The sequence below is a fragment of the Sphaeramia orbicularis genome, chromosome 14 (assembly GCF_902148855.1).
Source record: "Sphaeramia orbicularis chromosome 14, fSphaOr1.1, whole genome shotgun sequence".
Taxonomy (NCBI): Eukaryota; Metazoa; Chordata; class Actinopteri; order Kurtiformes; family Apogonidae; genus Sphaeramia; species Sphaeramia orbicularis.
Genome location: NC_043970.1, coordinates 19,660,423 through 19,685,145, shown reverse-complemented (window position 1 = coordinate 19,685,145; position 24,723 = coordinate 19,660,423). Strand labels below are relative to the sequence as shown.

The window sequence follows — 24,723 nt, the reverse complement described above, 5'->3', positions numbered from 1 at the left end:
GAACATTTGATGGTGAAATAGCCTCAGTTTCCCTAAAACACAGACTTATGTAAGAGTTCAGCTCATCGGAGTCAGCTCTTACAGAATGCACTTGAAGGCATCGCTTACACTTTCTCAATATTAAGTTTCATATGTCTGTTATTTTACTTTGCGCTAAATAACGTTGTTTAATGTGTTTATTTGCATATAAATCGGTATAAAAACGAGAGATCGAAACATTTTACGAAGTTGAAACGTGAGGGTTGACAAACGTCCGAGGGTTCCCTGAACGCACCGGGGCAGAAGGTGGGTTTTTCTCCTCTTTTTTGCTCTTTGTGGGGTGGGGGACAAGCATTTCCTTTTTCCATTTGCATCTCAGTACAGAGGAAAAGACGAGGCTGTTAAAGCGGTTGTAATTAGGTGAAATGATCCGCCGTGGACGTGGAGGAAGATGCTGTTGAAAACCCACTGCAGCTCCGTGGACAGTGTCGCGGAAGGAAACAAGAGAATTCAACTGTTTTTTGGATTTTACAGCCAAAGTTTGACGCAGTTCTTACCCGGACACCAGGAATAGGATGTAGTGTCATCGTGGAAGTATTTCCCAGGGAAAAAGAAGCAGCTCATCATTGTGGATCAGAGAGAATGTGAAAGTTGGACATTTTACTGCAACTTGTCCACGAGAGTCCAGGTCCAGATGTCCCCGTGGATGTGGACACACGACTATTAAAGCACATTCACACCCACAAGACTCACTTTGACCAACTTGATCGTCTGTTTTCTCCTTTTTCTCGCCTGTAAAGCGGTGAAAGTGCATGTAAAGACTCATCGTGGAGACAAAATCAATGAGTTTAATGTATAAATAAACAGGAGTTGCAGATAAAACATGCTCTGTAAGTAGTTTGGAAACTCATAAGAGGAGCCCAATGAGCGGCACACAGTCAACACTCTCTGACAGGTAAGAGAAATGCACTTTTCCTTCAATTTATATATGAACAAAGCACATTTTCTCCTCTTTTCTCTTTTAATAAAGGCGTGTCTTCTTTTATAAAGACAGTAAAAGCAAACTGACCATAACATATGAAAGAAAAGCTAAAAGTAGCAAAACTTACCACTATTTATGTCCATTTGTGTAATAAATTAGTACTTGTACATGCAGAAGAATACATTAAAAGAAGGGGAGACTTTGTATAGTTAAATAAAATCTGGAAGATAAGGCCAAAAATGTCATAAAAATGAAGTCTTTTGGTCCTGAATGAAAGATTAAGGATCCAGACAGTTATCTGTGGTATTAAATCATTAGTAAATAATGACAATGAGACAAAAACAATGAAAAAGATGCAACAAGACCAAAAACAACAACAAAGAAGAAAAAAAAAAAAACAGATAAAACATGCTCTGTAAGTAGTTTGGAAACTCATAAGAGGAGCCCAATGAGCGGCACATAGTCAACACTCTCTGACAGGTAAGAGAAATGAACTTTTCCTTCAATTTATATATGAACAAAAATCATTTTCTCCTCTTTTCTCTTTTAATAAAGACGTGTCTTCTTTTATAAAGACAGGAAAAGCAAACTCTGACCATAACATAGGAAAGAAAAGCTAAAAGTAGCAAAACTTACCACTGTTTAAGTCCATTTGTGTAATAAATTAATACTTTTACATGTAGAAGAATACATTAAAAGAAGGGGAGACTTTGTATAGTTAAATAAAATCTGGAAGATAAGGCCAAAAATGTCACAAAAATGAAGTTTTTTTGGTCCTGAATGAAAGGTTAAGGATCCAGACAGTTATCTGTGGTATTAAATCATTAGTAAATAATGACAATGAGACAACAACAATGAAAAAGATGCAACAAGACAAAAAACAACAACAAAGAAGAAAGAAAAAAAAAACAGATAAAACATACTCTTTAAGTGTTTTGGAAACTCATAAGAGGAGCCCAATGAGCGGTACATAGTCAACACTCGCTGACATGTAAGAGAAATGCACTTTTTCCTCCAATTCATATATGAATTAAACACATTTTCTCCTCTTTTCTCTTTTAATAAAGGCGTGTCTTCTTTTATAAAGACAGTAAAAGCAAACTCTGACCATAACATAGGATAGAAAAGATAAAAGTAGCAAAACTTACCACTATTTATGTCCATATGTGTAATAAATTAGTACTTTTACATGTAGAAGAATACATTAAAAGAAGGGGAGATTTTGTATAGTTCAATAAAATCTGGAAGATAGGGTCAAAAATGTCCCAAAAATGAAGTTTTTTGGTCCTGAATGAATGATTAAGGATCCAGAGGATAATATCTGTGGTATTAAATCATTAGTAAATAATGATAATGAGACAAAAACAATGAAAAAGATGCAACAAGACAAAAAACAACTACTAAGAAGAAAAAAAACAGATAAAACATACTCTTTAAGTGTTTTGGCAACTCATAAGAGGAGCCCAATGAGCGGTACATAGTCAACACTCGCTGACATGTAAGAGAAATGCACTTTTTAAAAAAATCAAAGTTAAATATGAACAGAACACGTTTGACTCATTTCTCTTTTTATAAAGGCGTGTCTTCTTTTATAAAGTCAGTAAAAGCAAACTCTGACCATAACATAGGAAAGAAAAGCTAAAAGTAGTAAAACTTACCACTGTTTATGCCCATTTGTGTAATAACTTAGTACTTTTATATGTAGAAAACACTTTTATCAAATTTGTATATGAACAAAACACATTTTTGACTCATTTCTCTTTTAATAAAAGCATATTTTGATTTATAAACAAAGAAAAAGCAAAAAGTACTCTGGATATAACAAAGGAAAAGTGGAGCAAGAAGTAGCAGAGCTTGTCACTATTGTATCAAACAGTCTTTGTTTATTTTGACATTTTATTTACGACTAGTGTTGGAATAACTTAGTACTATTGTTTAAAATGTAACATATAAACATGCACTAAAAGTAGGGGAGACTGGGTATGATTGTTTTAAAGTCTGGAAGATATGGGCAAAATTATCACAAAAGTCAAGGTTAAAGAATGATTTTTGGTCCTGAGTGAAATATCAAGGATCCAGACAGATATTTGTGGTGTAAAATCGTTAATATAATGAAAATGAGATAAGAAAACAATGGTAAAGCAGCGACACAAAAACCCTACCTATAATTTGTGAAGGATATTGTGTTGACTGCTGCTCACATAAACACATCACAGACATGAAAAATAATAAAAAGGAGATAGAATACATAAACATACACTGTACAAAACATAAAATAGCTATGAAGAATAAAATAATTATAATAATAGCATATAATAATTGAAAAGGGCATCACTAAAAGGTCAATAAAGTGCAAATGAACAAATGTAAAAGGCACAACAGATGATCAAAGATGGTTATTGTTGACTTTAAACTCTTCATCATAGTAAGAACATGTGCAGGTAGAACATTCAAGACTATTATAATGATAAAACTTTGTTCAATATATAACGTAAGAAAAAGGTAAAACAACCAAACAGTGAAGTGGGTTCTGTTTAATATGAAAACGTAACAAAATAAACTTTGAAAACAACTAAATACACTTTGTGATGCTCATAGATGGTTGTACTTAAAGGAAAATGATTCCAATATGAAATGAAAATGACATGATGATATAGTTTATAATTGTATCATGTTAACATCATTAGCTCTTTATCGACCATCTGTATTTTTTCTTTAGCTCCTATAACTCCTACATATTTATCTAATAGCACCAACTTCTGCCACAGTATCACAGACTTTGTGGGTTAATGTCAGAAACAAAAACTCAAAAAGAAGTTTACTCCGATAAACCAACTGCAACAACTATGAACATACATCGACTTTCCCAACATTAAATCAAAATATAGAAAAAATAACAAAATCTCAGACTACAATGGTGTTTTCGTCTCATGTCTTTTACATTGGTGTTGTTTTGTTATGCCTTGTTACATCTTGTGCTTTTTCGGCCACAATAGGGGAGGGTGTTCGGTTGGTTGAAATCTGCAGATTCACCACTAGATTTCACTAAATATCACACACTGAACCTTTAATAGTCAGTTAAAGTCATTAGACGCGCTGACATTAATGCATTTCTGTACATTTTGAAGTTTCTCAGTAGAAAGTATTTCTATAGATGGGAAAATGTTTTTTCTTCCTTGACATGGTTTCTGAGTTGACGCACAGAAAGGGAAATGGAAACAGTTTATTTCTGGAAGACACTGAAGTCACATAAGTGATGGTGTCATCCCAGATATTCCCTTAAAAAGGTCAAAAGTGTTTGGAGGTACAACAGGTGGGCTGGACTATGGCTGAGCAATATCTCACACTGATGTGATTCATCAAGTTTTTGCTGTCTTAAAATCATGAAAAAAGAATTGTGAGGTGATATTAATCCTCTTAACATATTTCTTCATCAACAAAAATGAAAAATGCAACCTGTTTGTGTGTTATATACTGTACATGTTAGAAGTGTGTTCACCAGGAGCATAGAGTTTTAGTAAAAAAAGACTATTTTGGTTGTAGGGCTGCATGATACTGGAAAAAAACTGACATTGTGATTTTTTTTTAACCCAGCGATATTGGAGGGTACAATCTAAGGGGAGATCTAAATTTAAAAAAAAAAAAAAAAAAGTAAGAACAACAATGAAAAGTATGCGCATAACAAGCTGTGGAGTGACTTTGTGGAACAATCTAGAGCAGGAGATAAAGGAAAGTACAAACATAAATATATTTAAGAAGAGGTTTAAAAAATTGTTTCTAAATAGGTATATGGAAGATGGGGGATACAAATACTATTGTCTCAAATACCATTCGTGGTTTCTTGGAATTAAGAGAGAGTAATTGTAATTTTTTTTATGGTGTGAATGCTCGATGCTGTACACATTTAAGTTGATGTAAGCAGTATTAGGTGAAAAGGATAGGCAAAAAAAAAAAAGCTTTTGCTTCTAGCCTATTCATGTTTTGGTTTTTAGGTTTAATACGATTAATGTACTATGCAATGATTGATGTACAATCTAAAATAAATTCATTCATTCATTCATTCATTCATTCATATATAATACCATATGAAATAGCTGTGTGGTGCTGATGTCAATAGTCAGACAAATTAGTTGTGTTTCCTATCGTTGTGGCAACAGTTACAAGGCACTGTTGACACAGAACTTGTGTTTCAGTATCATCCTTCTTATAGCCAAAATAATTACAGATAACTGACGTTGGTTTTCTTTTTGGCACTGAGTCTTCGTTTTTGGTGATTTTCTCTTGTTCGTTGCTCATTTTTCAATGTTGTTACCAGTGACTCACTCTGTGTGTAGGGGTGTGGTCTGCTTCGGCAAACTGATTAAGAACGATTGTGATTGGTGGATCGCTGTGTGCAGTGTGTGTCAGGTACCCTTGAAATTAGATGAGAACACATTGAATTCATTTGCCTCCTACGTTGCAGGACCTACAATGTGACTATTACGCACACATACATTGTGATGACGATGCTGAAACGATATATTGTGCAGTTCTAATTTTGTGTCAAGTTTTGTGTTGAGTTTATGTAGAAAATCCTGTGTCAACTAAGACAGGGGTGTCCAATCCTGGTCCTCGAGAGATACTATCCTGCATGTTTTAGATGTATCCCTCTTCCAACACACCTGATTCAAATGATAAGCCTATCATCAAGCTCTGCAGAAGTCTGATAATGACCGTCAGGTGTGCTGGAGGAGGGAAACATCTAAAACATGCAGGATAGTAGCTCTCGAGGACCAGGATTGGACACCCCTGAACTAAGACAATGAAAAAACATCATGTATCTGAGTGGACTGAGACATTATACACTATTCTCCATAAAGTTAGAATCACTTTGCTTTCAGACACTTTCCTCTTTTTATTCCTATTTAAATATTTGAATCCCAGTTACACTTTATCTATCAGGAATAAATCACATTGTCGCAGTCATTTCATGAGACGTGGTAAAAGCATTTAATCAAACTTTATGTGTAAGGCTGTAGATAAAAGCAGTAACAGGATGCTCTGTGCACATAACACGCAGTTTCTGTTTTTGCGACTTTTTTAAAGAAAAGTTTTGTTTCGAATTGACTTGACAGTAAATGAAACACTGTTAATGCTAATGTTAGTCTGCAGTTTGAGTCCTGTGTCTTTGTAATCAATCCTGTAATGTTGAAAAGCTTCATGCCACTTCATTCAGGCACCATTCAAAGACTAATTTCCCTAATTCTGTAATATATGAAGCTAGTTTCTATATTTACTTGACGATATTGAGTGAAACCCGCTGCCTAATGTTGGAAAAAGACGTGACTTTGTGATGTGTTTCCTGGCAGACAATGGAACCCCTGATAAAGTCTTGAAGTTCTGCATTGTGTTCACACTGGACCAGATGCATATCGGGCTGTTTCCTTTTCTGTAAGAACCATATGAGGTGAATATCAGAGAAGTGATAATAGTTGACTTTCAGCTTTTTAGATTCCAGTCCTCATAAGTCACTTGTATATTTTTACGCTCAGGAGTTTCCTCTGAGGAAACGCCAAAATAAAGGCACACATGACTGCGTTGGAAAGCCAAACAGAGTCATTTGATTTCTTGACCTTCAGTCTGCAGAAAAGACTGAGCTTTTCCTCTGCTTTATTTTACAACAGCAGTAAAGTTTCCATCACAAACTCCACATAAAGACTATACAGTTTAAAATCCGAACACAGTGGAAGTGGAAAACATGACACACCAGTGAAACGGACTAAAAGGGAAAATCTGCCTTCAGTTTTCACAACATCAGCCTCTGTGAGCTGAAGGGACATAACGTACTAAATCAAACACATTATGATGATGAAACAGCTCAGATATTACGTCTTGAACTCATTGATCTGAAAGGAAACCACTGTTGGACCTTCACTTTACGTCACTGGTGCCAAACATACGGCCCATGGGCCATAAGCGGCCCCTGGGATGAGTTTGTAAAATGCAAAAATTACATTGAAGATATTAATAATCCAGGGTGTCAAAATCATTTTAGTTCAGGTTCCACATTCAGACCAGTTTGATCTCAAGTGGGTCAGAGCAGTAAAATCTGATTGTAATTAGGGATGTCACAAACCGATCTACAGATCGGTATCGGCTGCTGATCTGGCATTTTTTAGAAGATCGGATTGGATCAGATTTAGTCATGAGATTGGGCCGATATGGGCTGGGTTCGGGAAGAGGGGAAGCAAACATCCTGCCTCCTCAAATTAAAGTTTCTGGAGGTATGGAAAAGCTGCACAACAGCGGGAGGCTTAGAGGCACTAGTAAAGCATCTCTAAGTTTCACTTTCACTCTGCGCTTGTACTCATGAGGTACGGTTGCGATGTGCGAGTCTGGTTTTTTCAACCTGTGGGGCTTTTGTGGAATGAATTGACCTGATCTAATCCACCCTGCTAATAAACTGACATTCTTTTGACCCGCCCCAACCCGACCAGTGAGTAACCCGCTTCACATCACTAATGCCCTGCACCGAACGCACCCCTATATAATACCTGGATGGACCTGTCTGAAGACGCACTACATTCCACGCCACACGTTCCACATTCAGCCCAATTGTGATCTCAAGTAAAATAATAAAATAGTAACCAATAAGTAATGACTCCAAATTTAAATCAAAATTTCATTGTAAAAAGGTCATATCGAATCGGTATTGGATCGGTATCGGCAAAACTAACCCCAACAAAAATCAGATCAGAAGCAAAAAAAAATCCAGATCGGGACATCACTAATTGTAATAACCTATAAATAATGACAACTCCAATTTTTTCTCTTTGTTTTAGTGTAAAAAAGTAAAATTACATGTAAATGTAACATTTACAAACTATCCTTTCCCAACAAATGTGAATAATCTGAACAAATATGAACAACCTGAAATTACCTAAGAGAAGAAAGTGTAATTTGACCAGTATTCTGCCTGTTACCCAATGTTTTGTGTATTTGTAGATCCACTGTGATCTGTACGTTGTAACGTACATGTGTAAATGATAAACTGAGGTATTGAAATTCCACTTATTTTCTTAAGATATTTCAGGTTGTTAATGTTATTCATATTTTTAAGGAAGGTTCATAGATGTACACATTTTCACAGTGTAACTTGACTTTTTTCCACTGTCATTATTTTACTGGTTATTATTTATTTTTATTTATTTATTTTATTTTAGATCATATTGGGCTGAATGTGGCCCCTGAACTAGAATGAGTTTGACACCCCTGATCTACGTCATGCAAGAAACTGACTCCGCATAACTAAAAACACATGAAATGCACAACGTTATCTGACTGTATTTTCTTTTGTATTTTTATTTTTTTTTTATGTTATGCTGTCAGTTGTGATAATCATGACATAAATGCAATGAGACAAAAATAACATAAAACACACAATGAGATTAAAATTATGTAAAATATGAATGAAGATGAAAACAAATAAGCAAGAAGAAAACTCAGAAAAAGGTTAAAAAAAATATGCATCATATGGGGTTTATTGTTATCATTTTCATCTCATGTGTTTTATGTTATTTTTGTGTCATTGGATCATTTTTTTAATGAATGATTTAAAGTAGGGCTGGTTGAGCTCATGATTTTAGATTGTGATTTATGTTAATTTGTCACGTGATCTTTTTGGAGGATAGCACAGATCATGCCGTTACAAAAACCAAAAAAACACACAAACAAAAACAAATAACGGCACTGTCAAAACATTTGTCCTCAACTAACATTCATTATTCATTATCTTTGTTAGTTTAATGAGGTTATTTCACACACAGCGTCACACTAATCTAAGGGTTTGTATAATTAATGTCCCTTAAACAGATCCTGTGGGCGGTGACTTTATTTCTGATACTTAATCATCGTCCACATTAAGTTGCAGAGCTACTGTAATGCAGTGTTTTTCAACCTTGGGGTCAGGACCCCACCTGGAATTCAAATGGGTCGCCTGAAATTTCTAGTAATTGATAAAAATAAAAACTTACTAATAAAAAATATGGTGAGTTGAGAGAGACAATCACAATCCATAAAAGACATGACAAACTGTGAAGCTGAAACTGAAGCACTGTGGTACTGTTTATCTTTCAAATGTTCATTGTGGTCGGTTTCAGATGCTGCAGCTCTTTCATAATTCATAGTTTGAGTTCTTGTTTGTTCAGTATTAATTGTCAGCCTTGTAAATCCAAGCTGGACTGACTGTACATATCCTGACCAAGGAAAATAAAACTCTCACTTTGTGCAGTAATCTACACCTGGCTTTTCTGCCTCCGTCCATAATAATATACATTATATAGACGAAATATTGTCTAAAATTAAGGTTTATTTGCAACATAGTGTAGCAAACTATTATATGATCAAAAACAAATTAATTGTAGCAAAAAAAATGTCCCCATTTTGAATGTCTACGTTTGCCAGAAATTTGTGATATTAAAATGAGGTTACAAGCCAAAAAAGGCTGGGAACCACTGCTTCAGAGTCATATTAGACTGTAAAAATGTTTTTGATTCATTATAAAACTACAGCAGGACATATTAGTCCTCCACAGTTTAGGTAAAGAATTAGTAAAACGTCAATAGGTTTCACTTTCACTTTAACATGATGCACGAGTTGGGTTTTTTTAACCTGCGGGGCTTTTGTGGAATTATTTGACCCGACCCAACCTGCCCTGCAAATAAACTGACATTCTTTTGACCCACCCCAACCTGACCTGCGAGTAACCTGCTGATGTGTGCATCACGAAGGTATGACACGGAACACAACCTCATATAATACCTGGACAGACCTGTACATAGATGTGCTACAGTAGTGGCTAACATATGGCCTGTGGGCCAAAACCGACCTGCCAAAGGTTCTAATTTGTCCCACAGTATGAATTTGGAAAGTGCAAAAATTAAGAGTCAAAGGTGTCTTAGTTCAGCTTCCACATTTGGCCTAATTGTGATCTGAAGTAAAGTAATGGCATAACCTATAAATAATGACCCCAAATTCAAATCAAAATTTTATTATAAAAGTCGGTATCAGATCGGCATCAGATTGGTATCGGCAAATCTAATCTTAAAAAAATCGGATGGGATCGGAAGCAAAAAATCCAGATCGGCAGTGCATACTAGCTGTATGAACTGGAAAATGTGACTAGTGTTTACCTCATCCAAGTAATGCCAATATTGTAATGACTTTTGTTCTAAATTATGCAAAAATGCAGAGTTTCTGGTCAGAAAATAACAATGACAAGCCGTTACACACAGACTAAACCACCAGAATCCACAGAAAATGAGCAGAAAACAGATTGGTTGGACCTGCTCTACATTTTAAAAGAAGTGAGAGAATAAAGGTGCTATTTCTCAAACCCATTTTCTTCTCATTTCTCTTGTCAGAAAGGCGTGTCTTGTTTTATAAATAAAGAAACCACAGGCTTTGGACATAACATACGAAAAGAAGAGCAAAAAGTACACGGGATTTTGCCTCAAAAGATGGTCATATGATGTTTGGGTCTGATAACCAACCCTTATTTAAAACCAGAAAGGAACATCTGGTTTCTTTTACACGAGACCAATCTTTACACTTTAAAACCCTCTGAGAGAAATAATGATTTAAGATTTGTCATGATAATTATAGATTTCAACTAATCAGACTTTTTTTGCCATGTGAACTGACTATATATCACCAAATCCAGCCAGTAGAAATGTATCTATCTGATCAGTGATAAAACTGTCAGTACAGATATGCTGCAGGGCTGCAGGGTGTGAAATGCTGAGATAACATGTTCATATGTTTGGCAATTATCACAATAAATGTCAAATCATTATTATCAAACCAGTTATTTGTGGATTTAGTTCTTTTTGATTATATTTCAAGGTTTTTATAGCTCTACTCTTGCATAGATCCTCAGCTGGGTTTATACCAGCTCTCTATGATTCTGATTACATTGCATATTATTTATCTATCATTTTCACTCTTTTTTTTGGGTGTCAAATTCATTTTAGTTCAGGGGCCACATACAGCCTAATATGATCTCAAATGGGTCGGACCAGTAAAATGGTAACATAATAACCTACAAATAATATCAATCCCAAACTTTTCTCTATGTTTTAGAGTGAAAAAAAGAAAATTCAGAAATTTCTTAAGAAAATTAAGTGTAATTTTAACAATATTAGTATGCCTCAGCTTCTCATTTACACATATGTATTGTGACATACAGATCACAGTGGATCTACAAAGGCACAAAACATTTAGTGAGAAGCATAATGTTAAAATTACACTTATTTCTCTTAAGATTGCAAGTTATTCATATTTGTTCAGGTTATTTACATTTTTTGTGAAAGGATAGCTTGTAAATGTAAACTTTTGCATGAAATTTTACTTTTTTGTACTAAGAGAAGGATAAATAAATGGAGCTGTCATGTATACGTTATTATGATAGTGTTTTACTGGTCCAAACCACTGGAAATCACATTGGGCAGAATGTGGGCCCTGAACTAAAAAGTTTTTGACACCCCTGCCTTTGGTGATGTTTTCCACACACAAAAAAAGAGTGAAAATGACGATAAATAATATGCTGTATATGGTATGCTATATATAATAATAAGCCTTGAATCATAGTGAAAGATTTTCACAGTAGTGCTGCAACAACGAATCAATTAAATCAGTCCAACTTGATTCTTAAAAGAGTTGGAGACAAATTCGATAGTCGATTTGTTGGATCTTGAGCACGTTAGTATTGAGGCATGCCCTCATGCTGTGTAGTGAAACAGAGGAAAACACAGAGCAGCATGGCTGAGGCTTCACATGATGGAAAGACAGATTTTTAAAGCTAGGTTTACATTATGTTCCCGGTAGCCCCGTTTGGCCCAAACATAGTGCGCTGTTTATGTAACAAAACATCAATATGGAGAAAACAATGGACAAAATCCCACAGCGCACTACGTTTTGTGTAAATGGGGCTGCTGTGGACAGCTGGAACATAATGTAAACCTAGCTGAAGATAGCCTACATGTCATGATTACTTTAGCCCGCTAGCTACTTAGACACTATCATTGTAATTATAATATTTTCATCCATCTCCATTTATCAGGACACCAGACTAATGTTACCTGTTGTTGACTGGAACTAATACGTACAATGCTAGTTTGATAGCCTATAACCGGAGCTGGTTGAAGACTATAGTTTGCTAGTCTGTAGCCATAACAAGTCTAGGTAGTGTGCTAGTACTCGCTAACTATACTCGAAGCCATTGTGGGGTTTTAATCATTAGTGACTTGTCTGCAGCATATTTTATTTGGGTTTTGGGTTTGAGAATTGAGTCTTTTGTGTTTGTCCAATGAATTGATTAGTTATTAAAATAATCTACAGATTAATTGATTATTAAAATTATTGTTAGTTGCAGCCCTACTTGACACCATGGTTAATATCTTTTTTGCATTTCACAACTTCATCCCACAGGCCTGTTTGGACCCTTTGGCGGGCCGTTTTTGGCCTGCAGACCGTATGTTTGCCACCCCTGTCATAAAGACTTTAAGAGCAGGTACTCAGGTGGATCAGATTTTTCTGTACATGTTTGCTTACACCTAAGAAGACAGATGCCACTGACCTTAACCAACAGATTATACATGTATGCTCAGTTCACTCTATGTCTGATATGTTCCGTCCATTAGCTGCGTCTGAGTTTGTTTTATTTCCTTAGTTTAACTTGTAAATGGTGACTCATGCTGGTTGTGAATGAAGACTGTTTGGGTTTTGTACAGTGGGTGTCATTTCTACTGCACTTTAGTGCCGAGGTACGCTTGTTTCATTATCTAAACACTACATTAGCCTGTGTATTTGGGGGGTTATGTCTGAGGCCTACATCCAAAAAAGGTTGGTTGCCAGGCAACATTTTTGGCAGCTCCAGCAGTGGTTAGGTCACTTCTTGGATGTTGTTCAAGGGTTTCATGGTGTGAAGAATTCCACTGGAGGAGATGTTTTACCGTCTGTGTGGGACATATTTCTGGTCTCTCCTCTGGGATTCTGTGCTGGTTTTCTCTGTTGGTACATTTAGTTTGAAATGTAAAAGTAACTTAAAGAGTATGAAATTTCAGCAGTTTTGTAAGATTATTAGCAGCCATACTCTGCAACACGGATCTAGCAAATCTGGGTTTCATAAATAACATAGCATTTACTGAATCTAAAACTATGATGCAGGAAAATAATACTAATACTAATACTAATACTAATAATAATAGCCTGTAATACATGTTTATGTGAAGCTAATAATCACACTGCTACAAAAGTGGTATGTACAGTGAAATCCCCAAAATTGAGGGAAGAGAAGGAGGAGCATCCGAGTGAAGTCACGAAGTCGCAAAAACTGTAGAGCTTAGGCTACATATATTTACATGTAGTGTTGATTAGTCTGTCATTTCATTTTGGTTGTTAAGTCGACATGGATAGTAGCTGTTTCACCCTGGAAGATTGGGGAAGCTAAATTTCTGACACTGTTACATTTTTGTCTCAGACTGTCTTTGGATACAAGATCTGGTCTGTGCGACACAGAACCACTGTTTTTTAAATCTGCAACCAAAGATATAATTACAATTTGTCATATTTGGTCTGAGACAGCCCAGCATTGCACAATGTAAACCTGATTTAGGCAGTAAATTGGACACATGGACAAGAAATACTCTCTATCTATAATCATCACTGCTTTTGATCATTGTTTCTTTCAAGCTGTGGAAATTTTGAAGTTAATTTTTGATCCCAAGTAAAATTGGAAGAAAAAAGATGCTTGTCTTAGCTATAAATTGTTTGTTAAAAAAAACATAGTAGGATGAAACCAATATAAAGTATCTTGCCAGATGAAAATTATGATACTAAAAAAGATGAAAACGATGATGCCTGATTTTAAAATTTAGTACTTATTTCGCTTGTGCTAGCTTTGAATTAAGCCCTCATTCCATCTATGTTGCCATGGTAACACTATGCGATGCTTGTAGCAAAATATGCATGCTATACATCGACTGAACCAGAAGACCATCAGCTAAAACCTCAACAAAACCAATTGTCAGACAACAGAACACAATCCAAACAACAAGCACTTAATTGTACAAATATTTAAATGATGCTAACGGTCTGAGACCAACGTACAGTATATCATTAATAATTTCATAAAACAAAAGAGCAATGTGAGAAACATTGCAGCACTAAGCAAACACTAAGCAGATCCAACAGTACAAGTATAGCATACACTGAACGAGCCAAGAAAGTAAGATATAAAATTTGCATTATTAAGTGATGATTACATGTTTTGTCTTTGCTCTTTTCTGATCAGAACTTTGTTTTATATGAGTGAAGCTTCTGGTATCGGCTAATCCATTGTTATGTGTTATGCAGGAATGATTCTAACTGGAAAGAAAGGGCCAAGGGTTTAACAGGTTAAATTAAAATGAAGAAAATATCTGCACTCTAAGCTTCTAATCAAAATAGTCAGATGTATTATTTTGGATAAACACAGTTAAGATCCATGTACATGTAGATTTGATTTCATTAAAGGGTACCTGGAGTGAATTTTTATTGCTAGCTATTTTAAAACATCACGCATAATACTAGTGGTTCCATTTGGTAACTTTTGTCAAAGGCTGTTGTCAAGTGTGCACGAATACAAAGTCACTGCTCCATCAGTTAAGCATGGTCAGCTACATGTTTCCTCCTTCATGGGCTGTTCCAGCACTGGTAGTGACAAAACACCGCAGTATTTCCCGATTGGGCTACTTGGGGTGCGATGGTCTAGTCACTGACCCCGTACAGCAGACACCAATTTAAGATGACACGTCATCAGATCAAATAGGTAATAGGGATGCAAATTATTGATTAATTCATTAATCATTAGTTGGTTGACCTTATCGATCGATTAACAATGAATTGATAAGCAGCAATTTTCCTGAGAACCTGAATTTCTCCTTCGATAGGGTCTATAAAATAAAAGCTAAATATTGTTTATATACTTCATGAAAAAATCATGTCATATTCCTTAATGATTGATTTATTGTACCATTGGATACAGTACAGGCAATGATATTTATGGAGTAGAACTAAAGAAATTCTGGAGAGAAATTCAATAAAATAAATGGATCTGAAGTGGGGCAGTTTAGAAAGAATGGGAATTTCTGACTTTGCATCACTGACATGATGGAGCGAGATTTCAACAGCTATTTTCCTGTGGCCATCAAGGTGACCACGGAACATAAAGCGGGACATACCTGTGGCCCAGATCAGGAGCCTGGAGGATGTTTTCAACTTCTGTCTCAGTGACCAGATAGTCCAGATGACCATGGACTACACCAACCTCCAGGGAAAACACCCCGATCTAATACTGACCCCGCATTTGTGCGTGTATTTGGGGGGGGTGCACTGCTCCCACAAACAGACGGACCGGTCTGTGTTTGGCTCCCCCATGTCCCTAAAGCGATTCTAACTCATCAACACCATGATCCGGTTCGATGATCAGCTATTCCAGCTGCAGCATTGCAGCGCTGACAAACTGGCAGCCTTCGGACGGAACGTGGAAAAGGGCAATTAACCGACAATTAATAATTTAATCAAGTAAATTCTTATCGACAATTAATTGATAGTTGATTAATTGTTTACATCCCTAATAGGTAACCATTTACACCCATTTCCTTAAAATTGCACACCATAGTTTGCTTCTCTGACATGTACTTCCAACTCAGTCTTGCTCACTGACTGCTGCTTGTTTACTCGCACTCAATCACCCGGAATCCATGATGGTACGGCCCTTCCGGCTGTTAATGGCTGCTCCCCAGAGGTTCTGCACCTGCGCGTAATTCATGTAATAAAACGGTCCAGTGTGGTGCATTTATGGCGATTTGTTTATACTGAATTTACGCCTCTCTTGCTTATAAGTAATACACAAAGCACAGTTAATGTCGTAAGCATGACCAGTACTGCTACACTTTAAGTGCTCCACAGGGCATTTCTATCTCCCTGAGCTCACCATGGGTCGCCTGTGTTACAGTTTACCACGTAAACACTAACCACCTCAGTGAACTCCACCTGTTGCTGAACCTTGGCGTCCGTCCAAAACTATCTATGGGAAATGCTGGACCTGTTTTTAGTGTGTGCTTTTCATGACAGGAAGGATCATACAACATATAAAGTCCAGATGCAGCCGAGTTGCCAACATGCAGACTGGTCAAGTCCTACTCATGTTTCCATACAGTGGACTAATGCTGTGTCAGCCTGGACCTGCTCGGACAGACCTGACACACATTGTTCAGCGCTGATGTCACCACTACTCAGTCTGTGTGTTTGTGAAAACCAATAGATCAGCAAAACTATGTGACAAAGTGCTGGTTCACAGACTGTAGGCCATCATTCAGGTCCAGGACTAATCACCTCATCATCACTTTCACACCTGGCAGCACCCACATCATCATCATATTTGACTAAACAAACACACAAAGCAAATGTGGGACATGGGTGGAAGACACCAAAGGACATTACTTAACTCTCCACTGTGTCAGATTTAGGAGGATAAAGCTGGATAATTATGTTTCCATTGGTGTATAATCACCTGAAAATAACAAATGTTGCATATTTGTTACTTCAAAATGAGCCCAGTTTATACAGTAGAGGAAAAACACTTTCAGACACCCTTAGAATTTTACGCAGTCTCAAATTTTATCGTGAAATATTAACAGAAAAATCTTTTTTATGTTTCAAAATATGTGGCTGCATCAGACAAACATAAACAAATACAATTTTTTTTTTTACTAAAAAAAGATAAATTCTTGTCAGTTGTCAACTAGGGATGTAAACAAATAATGAACTATCAATTAATTGTTGATAAGAATGTGCTCAATTAAATTATTAATTGTCGGTTAATTGCCCTTTTCCACGGCGGGATTTGTGGTGTCGACAGTAGGGGGCACCACTGCCCAAACCAGGCTTCATCGCTGAAGTTGAATAATGGGGGCGTCACCCTGTCCACACCTGTCCACACCTGTCTGAAGGCTGACGGTTTGTCCGTGCTGCAATGCCACGGCTGGGGTAGCAGGGCATCGAACTGGATCATGGCGATGAGTTAGAATCACTTTAGGGACATGGTGGAGCCAAACACAGAACTGTTTGTGGGAGTGGTACACCACCACCTGAATACACAGACAAATGTGGGCTCGGTATCAGACCGGTCCTGGACGCAGCGCTTTCCCTGGAGGTTGGTCTAGTCCACAGTCATCTGGACTGTCTGGTCAGTGAGACAGAAGTAGAAAACATCCTCCAGGATCCTGATGTGGGCCTCAGGTATGTCCCACATTATGTCCCAGTGGCCGCGGGAAAATAGTGTGGAGGGGTACACATAGGAATGAGTCTGTATGTCTACACTAAATCAGAACACTTTGTTTTTTCCTGTTTTATTTCTAGTGACATTAAAATACATGACTGTCATTTTCTATGTCTGAGTGTGTGCTTTCTTTTGTGAGTGTTTATTTGCTTTTCAACACAACCTACAAGGCAAATAAACTGTTGATATCTGTGTTTGTTTTGGTTTAGGAACTGGTGACAGCTGATAAATCTGGTGAGCTTTAGTGGTCCACTGGTGGTTCAGTGTGTTGTGTAGTGGACTGACTCAGTTACTCGGTTTGTTCTCACAAAATTCTGTCAACTCCAAATCTACTCCAGTTGATTGAAAGAGTCTTCAGGCATGTCGGGTCCGGTCTGAGATGGTCTCATTAGGTCTTTGGGTGAGAAGTACTCAGGATTATGAGGTCCAGGTCTAGCCTCAACACCGTTTTATAAACTGATGAGGATTTTTCGTCATGACTTTCGGGAGCTTTTGATAAATGTCCATGGAACATAGTACACAGTGCAGTAACTAGCCTGCGTCCATTTTTTCAGGCTGAGATATAATTATATTTACTTTGGAGTGACTCAGTCATATTTCAGCCATGACTTAGGGTTTTGTTGTGCGGTTCTCATGCTACTATGTAACAAACACAATTACTAGTTATTAACATGGTTATGATTTATGTGATCCTTCATCTGGTCTGGGAGAACGCTGGGTATAGACAACTTCACGAAAAACAACAACACAATGTTTTCCAAACTGCAGCAGTGGGTTTTATTGGATCAGCCCTGGGAGTTCACAGGCCTCTATTGAATGTGGATGTTTGTGGTGATAAAGGGGTGGAGCCACATTATTTACACTGAGCATCGGTCTGGATCCAGCTATTAAAACCAAACAAACAACTGTGTGAGAGACGTATCATCAGGGTAATGATAATTATACACATTTTATATGCGTTCATTATTCGTCTGCTGGTTGGTCAGTCCATTTTAAAATGGGATATCTCAAGAAGGGTTTGACTGAATGTGACAAAATGTTCTTTTAGATGAGAATATAAGAGTGAACTTGAACACTTTTGGGGGCCAAAGGTCAACATCACTGTTGCCTCACATCTGTCCATTCTTATGAGCATTCTCTCAGACTCTCCTCACACTCAGGAAGACTTGAGGGAAATTCAGCAAAATTTTTGCAGACATTGTTTTGAACTCAGGCATAAACTGAAAATATTTTGGTGGCCAAAGGTCAAGATGACTGTGGCTACATCTGTCCACTCATATGAATGTGATCGACTTGGACTTTATAACTACAAATAATTGACATTTACATAATTTTTCTCCTGTTAAATAAGGTTGCACTCATTCTTTTCTTTACTTTTTCATCCCTCACTTTCATGTAATAGAATCCAAAATGATGTAAAAGATGCAATCAGACTAAAACAATGTAATACATACAGTAAGATGAAAATTATGCAAAAGTCATCTATTTGTGTTTGTATAATGTTGACATGTCTGTCAAAACATGATGAACACTAGAGGCAGAAAATGTCCAATTGTAATATATCATTGCTGTCAGGCAGAAACCTCACAAGTCCATTTTTGGTCTTTTTTTGTTGTTGTCATAAAACGATTCTACTGGTCAGTCTTCACATTTGCCTGACAGTTTTAGAAATATTTAACCAATGAAAAGTTTTGAAAACAGCTTGTGACTACATCTCTTAACTCCATTCATTTATTTGGAATTTTCATCTTTTTTCCAGTTTCCTGAAAAGTAACTCTTGGACATAAGAGGTTTCCGCCCGACAGTGACAATGTCCAACATCAGAATATACATCAGAAAAATAAAGTGAAACAGTAAAACATATATTTTGTTTTGACATTGTAAACACAAATAAACCCTCAGGACAAAACTATTGCAATATGAAACTATATTGATGATGATGATCTCCAAGGACAATTATCACAATATAACATAAAAATTGTCATAGAAAACTATATTGCGATAATTGCCATGGTTTTAATGCACAGCCCTTGTTAGGAGACTCTACTATATACTGCAAAAATTAAACTTCAAGTGTATGAAATGAACAGAAGTGATGTAATATCTAAAAATAAAACAGTGCATTAAAAGTGGATCGATGTGGATGCCATAAAGCACAGAAACATCATAAAAGTTCAAATCACAGCCTCTTCTGTCTTAATTAGATATATGTTCTATGTGTGAAGTTCCAATTTTGTCTGAAGCCCCTGGAGCCCAGTCCTGTGCTCTTATCATCCCAGAGGAATCGTCTGGTATTTTTGGCATCTGAGGCACAAGTGGATCACTGCCTCTGTGTGTGTGTGTGTGTGCGTGTGTTTTCAGTCTCCTTTGAGGAACTGTGCAGTATCTGAGAGTAGAAGTCTGTTCAAACAGCCAGTGGACATGTGACCCGACACTGAGACACTAATACAATAAGTAAATTAATGGCTCCTTTTTCTGCGGTGCCAGTAAACTGTTCACATGGACACGCACACTTGAGTTTGTGAACTTATGAACCTTTGGTGCTTCAGATGAACTGGACAAAACAATGGAAAAATACATGAACCCACTCATGTAGGGACAAGACCAGTAACTGCAGTAAACCGACAAGTTCTCACCACATTTAGCGGATTATTGACGGAATCTGTTAACTCTGATATTACTGACAACATACTGGGGACAGTTTAGTGAAATAGTTGCCTATTCAGATGTTATTTTCTATTTGTTTATTTACTTTTTCTTGTTATTTATTTCCTTTTGTGCCAAAAAAGCACAGAAATCTTAACTGTAAAAAATAACTGTTACAGTCATTGATGCCTTCATCATGTCACTGAATGAGCATGAATTCAATCATACAAATATATGGAATATAACCCAGCAGGAACTAGTGATTTCAGCCATCGGTTGAATGAGTCTTATTCACTACTAGCTTGGGAAGGCAGTTATTAGCTGATATGTCTGCCCATCTCTAACTGTGCACAAATTACTTGCTGTTTTAAGATGTGTACTTTTTCTACCTCAAACATGCAAATTTAACCCATAAAGATTTAAACATAAACCAGCAACCAAAACCATTTACTGATGTAAAATATTTAATTCCTTTGATCCACTAAGCCTATCAGTCCATGTAGATAATTGGTTTAAAATGAAGTTTGTCGTCTTTTCATGGTCATCAGATATGACCCATTTGGACGTTCAGAGGCTCCATAGTCAATGTGGAAACACTGTCAACTACAACATTGATTCACCAGTAAAACCCATGGAGTTGGATCAATGACAGTGGATGGAGACTTTTCACACTGCAAAAAAGGAGTGTCTAAAAACAAGATAAAGACACTAAATCTGAGGAAAAAGGTACTCAAAACAAGTGAAACAAGTGGTGGCAGGCACAACAAACCCTGTCCCTCGCACATATTGTAGCTTATTTTGGCATCGATCCAGCTGATGTCATCATGTCTATGCGTGTGCTGATGTCAGCATAACAACTGCCTCTATATATGTGCCAAGTTTGAAGTAGAATGACACAAAATTGATGTTTTATAGACATTTGAAATTTCGCCTATTATAAGTAAATGTGGGAAAAAAAGTTTTTAAAATTTCATAAAAAATGTTAACCTTGACCTGCTTTTCCCAAAATGCTATGAGATCTGTTCTGGGTCACTGGCAATCTAGAAACCCAGTTTGGTATGAATTCAACCAATAGTTTTGCTGCTAAAGTGTTAAACAAACAAACAAACTGAACCAAGGGGTGGGGGGTGTAATTATCTGTCCATGCAGCAAGATAATTTCACTTAACAAGATTCTTGAATTAACATTGTTAAGTCTAGAAATAAGCATGTCTACAGATGTATGAACACTTAAAATAAGAAATTAACTCTTAAAGCAAGATAAATGATGTAACACTTGTAAATCTAAGTTGTTTTTTTATCTTGGTAAGAACCAAATAACGTGCAGTGCATTTTGTAATAATTTGCACAGATTTGTCTGTTAAGTTGCTTTTGTAATAAGTTTGTTAACTTGTGAAGACACTTTATGGACACCCTGTATATTTGTAATAGACAGAGATGTCCCAGCTGAAACAATATGAACATCAGCAGGTTATTGTCTGCTGTAAACATCTCTGTTGGTCTACCCATAAGCCTTTGCGGCCTATAGGCGGTACATACACCAAGCTTCCTGCGTCTTATCCAGTGACGGGCACTTAGAACAGGATGCAGTCTGCCCTTGTCTGTCTGCGTCTTATCAGCTGAGTGGGATGTCCACTCAGAGACAAAAACACAAGGTTACCCACTTAATGTTGGACTATTTTAGCTCCTTTGTCTGTAACTGTGGGTTTGTTGTGTCTGTAGGAGTCCAAACACTTTGGACATGTTTAGTCTGAACTCAGTCTGTAGATTTTATTTGACACGTTTTCACTTCATGAGATGGTTTACACACTGAGATGAAGCTTAGTTGCTCCTCCTCCTACTCCTCCTACTCCTCTAAGTCCTTCTCCTCATCCTCTTCCTTTTCCTGCATCTCCTTTTTTCTGTTTTCCTCCCTGTCTTTTTTGTCCCCCATCCTTCTCATCCTTCTCTTCATCCTAACCCTCCCTCTCTTCCTCCTCTTCCTCCTTGTCCTTTTCCACTTGTTCTCCTCCTTGTTTACTCCATCTTTCCCGCCTCCCTTTCAGCTTACCAGCTGACAGGCCGTAAGCTATTGTCATCATGCAGTGTCTGTCATCGTCGTCGTCTGTCGTCATCATCTGTCGTCATCATCTGTCGTCGTCTGTTACAAAAATTTCAATTGTCTTCTTCTCCCAAACTACAATTCCGATTGACTTCAAACTTGGTATACAGCTTCTTTATGATGATGTCAACAAAAGTTAGTAAAATTATGTGGATCCGGATCTGATTATGGATTTTGTGCGACTTTGAAAAATTTCCCCATTATAAGAGATAGGAAGTGGATTGATACAATAACTCAGTAAATATAAATGATATCCAGTGTAAATTTCTACCGTCCAGCCCTGATGGGGAGATGACCAAAACATAATGGCCACATGCTGATCAGGATCTTCTTCTGGATCTGGGAACTTACGGAAAATTTAACATGGACTCTTATGGGGAAAACATTTCAATCAATTTTCCCATTATAAGAGATAGGATATGGATTGTTCCAATAAATCAGTAAGTATCAATGATATCAAGTTGGAATTTGAATTTTTTACAGGTCTGATTGGAATATGACCAAAACATGGGCTATTTCTGTAATATAATAAATACACATAACTGGGTGATAATAAATGGCATCTGGATACATTTCCCAAAGCTTTTAATTTGGCCGCTCAGCTACAGGGCCATTGGTCCTATTTTTTCTCTTCTCCATCCTCCTCTTAGTCCTTGTCCTCCTCCTCGTCCACCTCAATACCTGTCTCCTTCTACTCCTTCTTGATCTCCTCCTCATCCTTTTTCTTGTCTGCCTCCTCCCGCTCCCCCTCCTCCACCTCTGCCTCTTCATCTTTCTTGCCCTTTTGCTCCTAATCCTTGTCCTCCTTTTCATCCTCCTTGTCATCCTCCTCAATATCTTCGTTCCTCCTCCTCTTCCTTTTCCTCCATATGCTCATGTTTGTCCTTTTCCTGCTCATCGTCATCCTACCTAGCTCCTCCCCCTCCTGGGTCTTGTCTTCGTACTCCTTGTCCTCCTCTTCCTTCACCTTCTCCTTCTCCTCCTTCTCCTTCTAGCTCCTCCTCTGTGCCCCCTCCACACACACATACATGCTTCCTCCTCCTCTTCCTTCTCTACTTCCTCCTTGTTTTCACCCTCCTCCCCCTCCTCCCCCTCCTCCTCCTCCTCCTCTTCCTCCATTTCTTTCCCAGCCTTCCCCCACATTCAGGAAACTGGACCTGTTCCAGAAGGCCCAGTCTCTGTTTCCGGGAATCTGTCCCACAAAGCCACAGCATAGTGAGTTGGCTCTGACGTGGGGGCCATTGTTAAAAAGCCCAGGGCCCCCATTGTCCACAGGAGGAACAGCAGCACAAACAAACTCCCCTCATACGGAACGAGGAGGAGGAGGAGGAGGAGACTCTGCTATTAATACATGAAGATCATCAAGTCCACGTCCCTTTAGAGACATTCATTATCAGTGAAACAGTCCAGGGGTCGATTTCACAGAAACTGAGAATTATCTCTTATAAAGCAGTTGTAGATGAACAATGATTCAAAACACAAACTATGTATCTGAGGAAGCAGAGTCAAGCCTGTTGGTTGACTGTGAAACATAAAACCCTCATGTGATAATAAAGAAATCAACAGGATGGATTGCAGAATTTGGAGTCTGTTAATACCTGATGCAGTATTTTATTAAAAGAAAACCTGTTCTATAGAGTTATGACTCTTCTGAACTGTCTCTGTGTGTTTTCTATATGAAGTTCACTGTGAGTGTGTAAGTAGTGTTAGTTTTTGATGAACTGACTGGTTTTAGTTGAGTTTTTCTTTTTAGTTTGAGTGTTATTCACAAGAATCCACTGGTTTTCCCTTAGGATTATAGTAAGCTTTAGTTTTATTTGGATTGCGTCACTCACTTTGAGTTTTATTGATAAACTGACTATATTCTTATTGAGTTTTCCTTTAGTTTTTATTGTTAGTTTGATTTTTATTTAGATTACCTGACTCATTTCAGCTGAGTTTTTTCATTCACTTTTAGTTTCATTTGATGAATTGACTAGTTTTAGTGGAGTTTTTAGTTGAGGTTTTCATTTATTTTGAGTTTTATTTGATGACTTGATGGTTTTAGTTGAGTTTTTCTTTATTTTTAGTCTCAGTTTACATTTTTCAGGTATTACTAGGAGAATCTTGATTTACAGAAGCTGAAATAGGTCTGATAAAAGATTGAATAACATCAAATATGATTTATAAACCATTGTGTATTAAAGGTTCCCTATTGTGAAAGACATCTTATTCCTTTATTCTTTTGCAACATGAACCATAACATTGGGGGAAAAAACAAAACCACACTGATTACCTCCACGAGGCTTTGCTTTGTGTGTTTGCATGCGTGCGTGTTTGTGTGTTTGTTTGTTTGTTTGTTTGCAAGATAACTCAAAAAGTTATGGATGGATTTTCATGAAATTTTCAGCAAATGTTGATACTGGCATAAGGAAGACATGAATAAATCTTGGTGGTGAGCGGGGGTGGGGGGCCACAGGGGCCCACTGATCTGCCTTGGTGGAGGTCTGCACTCTCCGAGTGCTTTTCTTGTTCTGTGTTGTTTTATTTACTGTATGTTGCATTGTTCATTGTAGTTTTTCTGTTGTGAAAACTTTTCATATTGTTGTGTCGTTTCTGTCATTTTTGTCTCATTGCTGGTTGTTGTTGGGTTCTTCAGTTTCAGCTTTAAAACTGT

General features: G+C 37.2%; 1 protein-coding gene across 2 annotated transcripts in view; it reads left to right on the top strand.

Moving 5' to 3' along the window:
- Positions 1 to 335: 335 nt before the first annotated feature.
- LOC115433038 (rho guanine nucleotide exchange factor 12-like) overlaps positions 336 to 24,723 on the top strand; it is a 66,459-nt gene continuing 42,071 nt past the window's right edge. For both annotated transcript variants that reach the window (XM_030154227.1, XM_030154226.1), the window contains exon 1: positions 336 to 934. In XM_030154227.1, the coding sequence (XP_030010087.1) occupies positions 903 to 934 (32 nt within the window). In that variant the 5' untranslated portion in view covers positions 336 to 902. The remainder of the gene's footprint in view (positions 935 to 24,723) is intronic.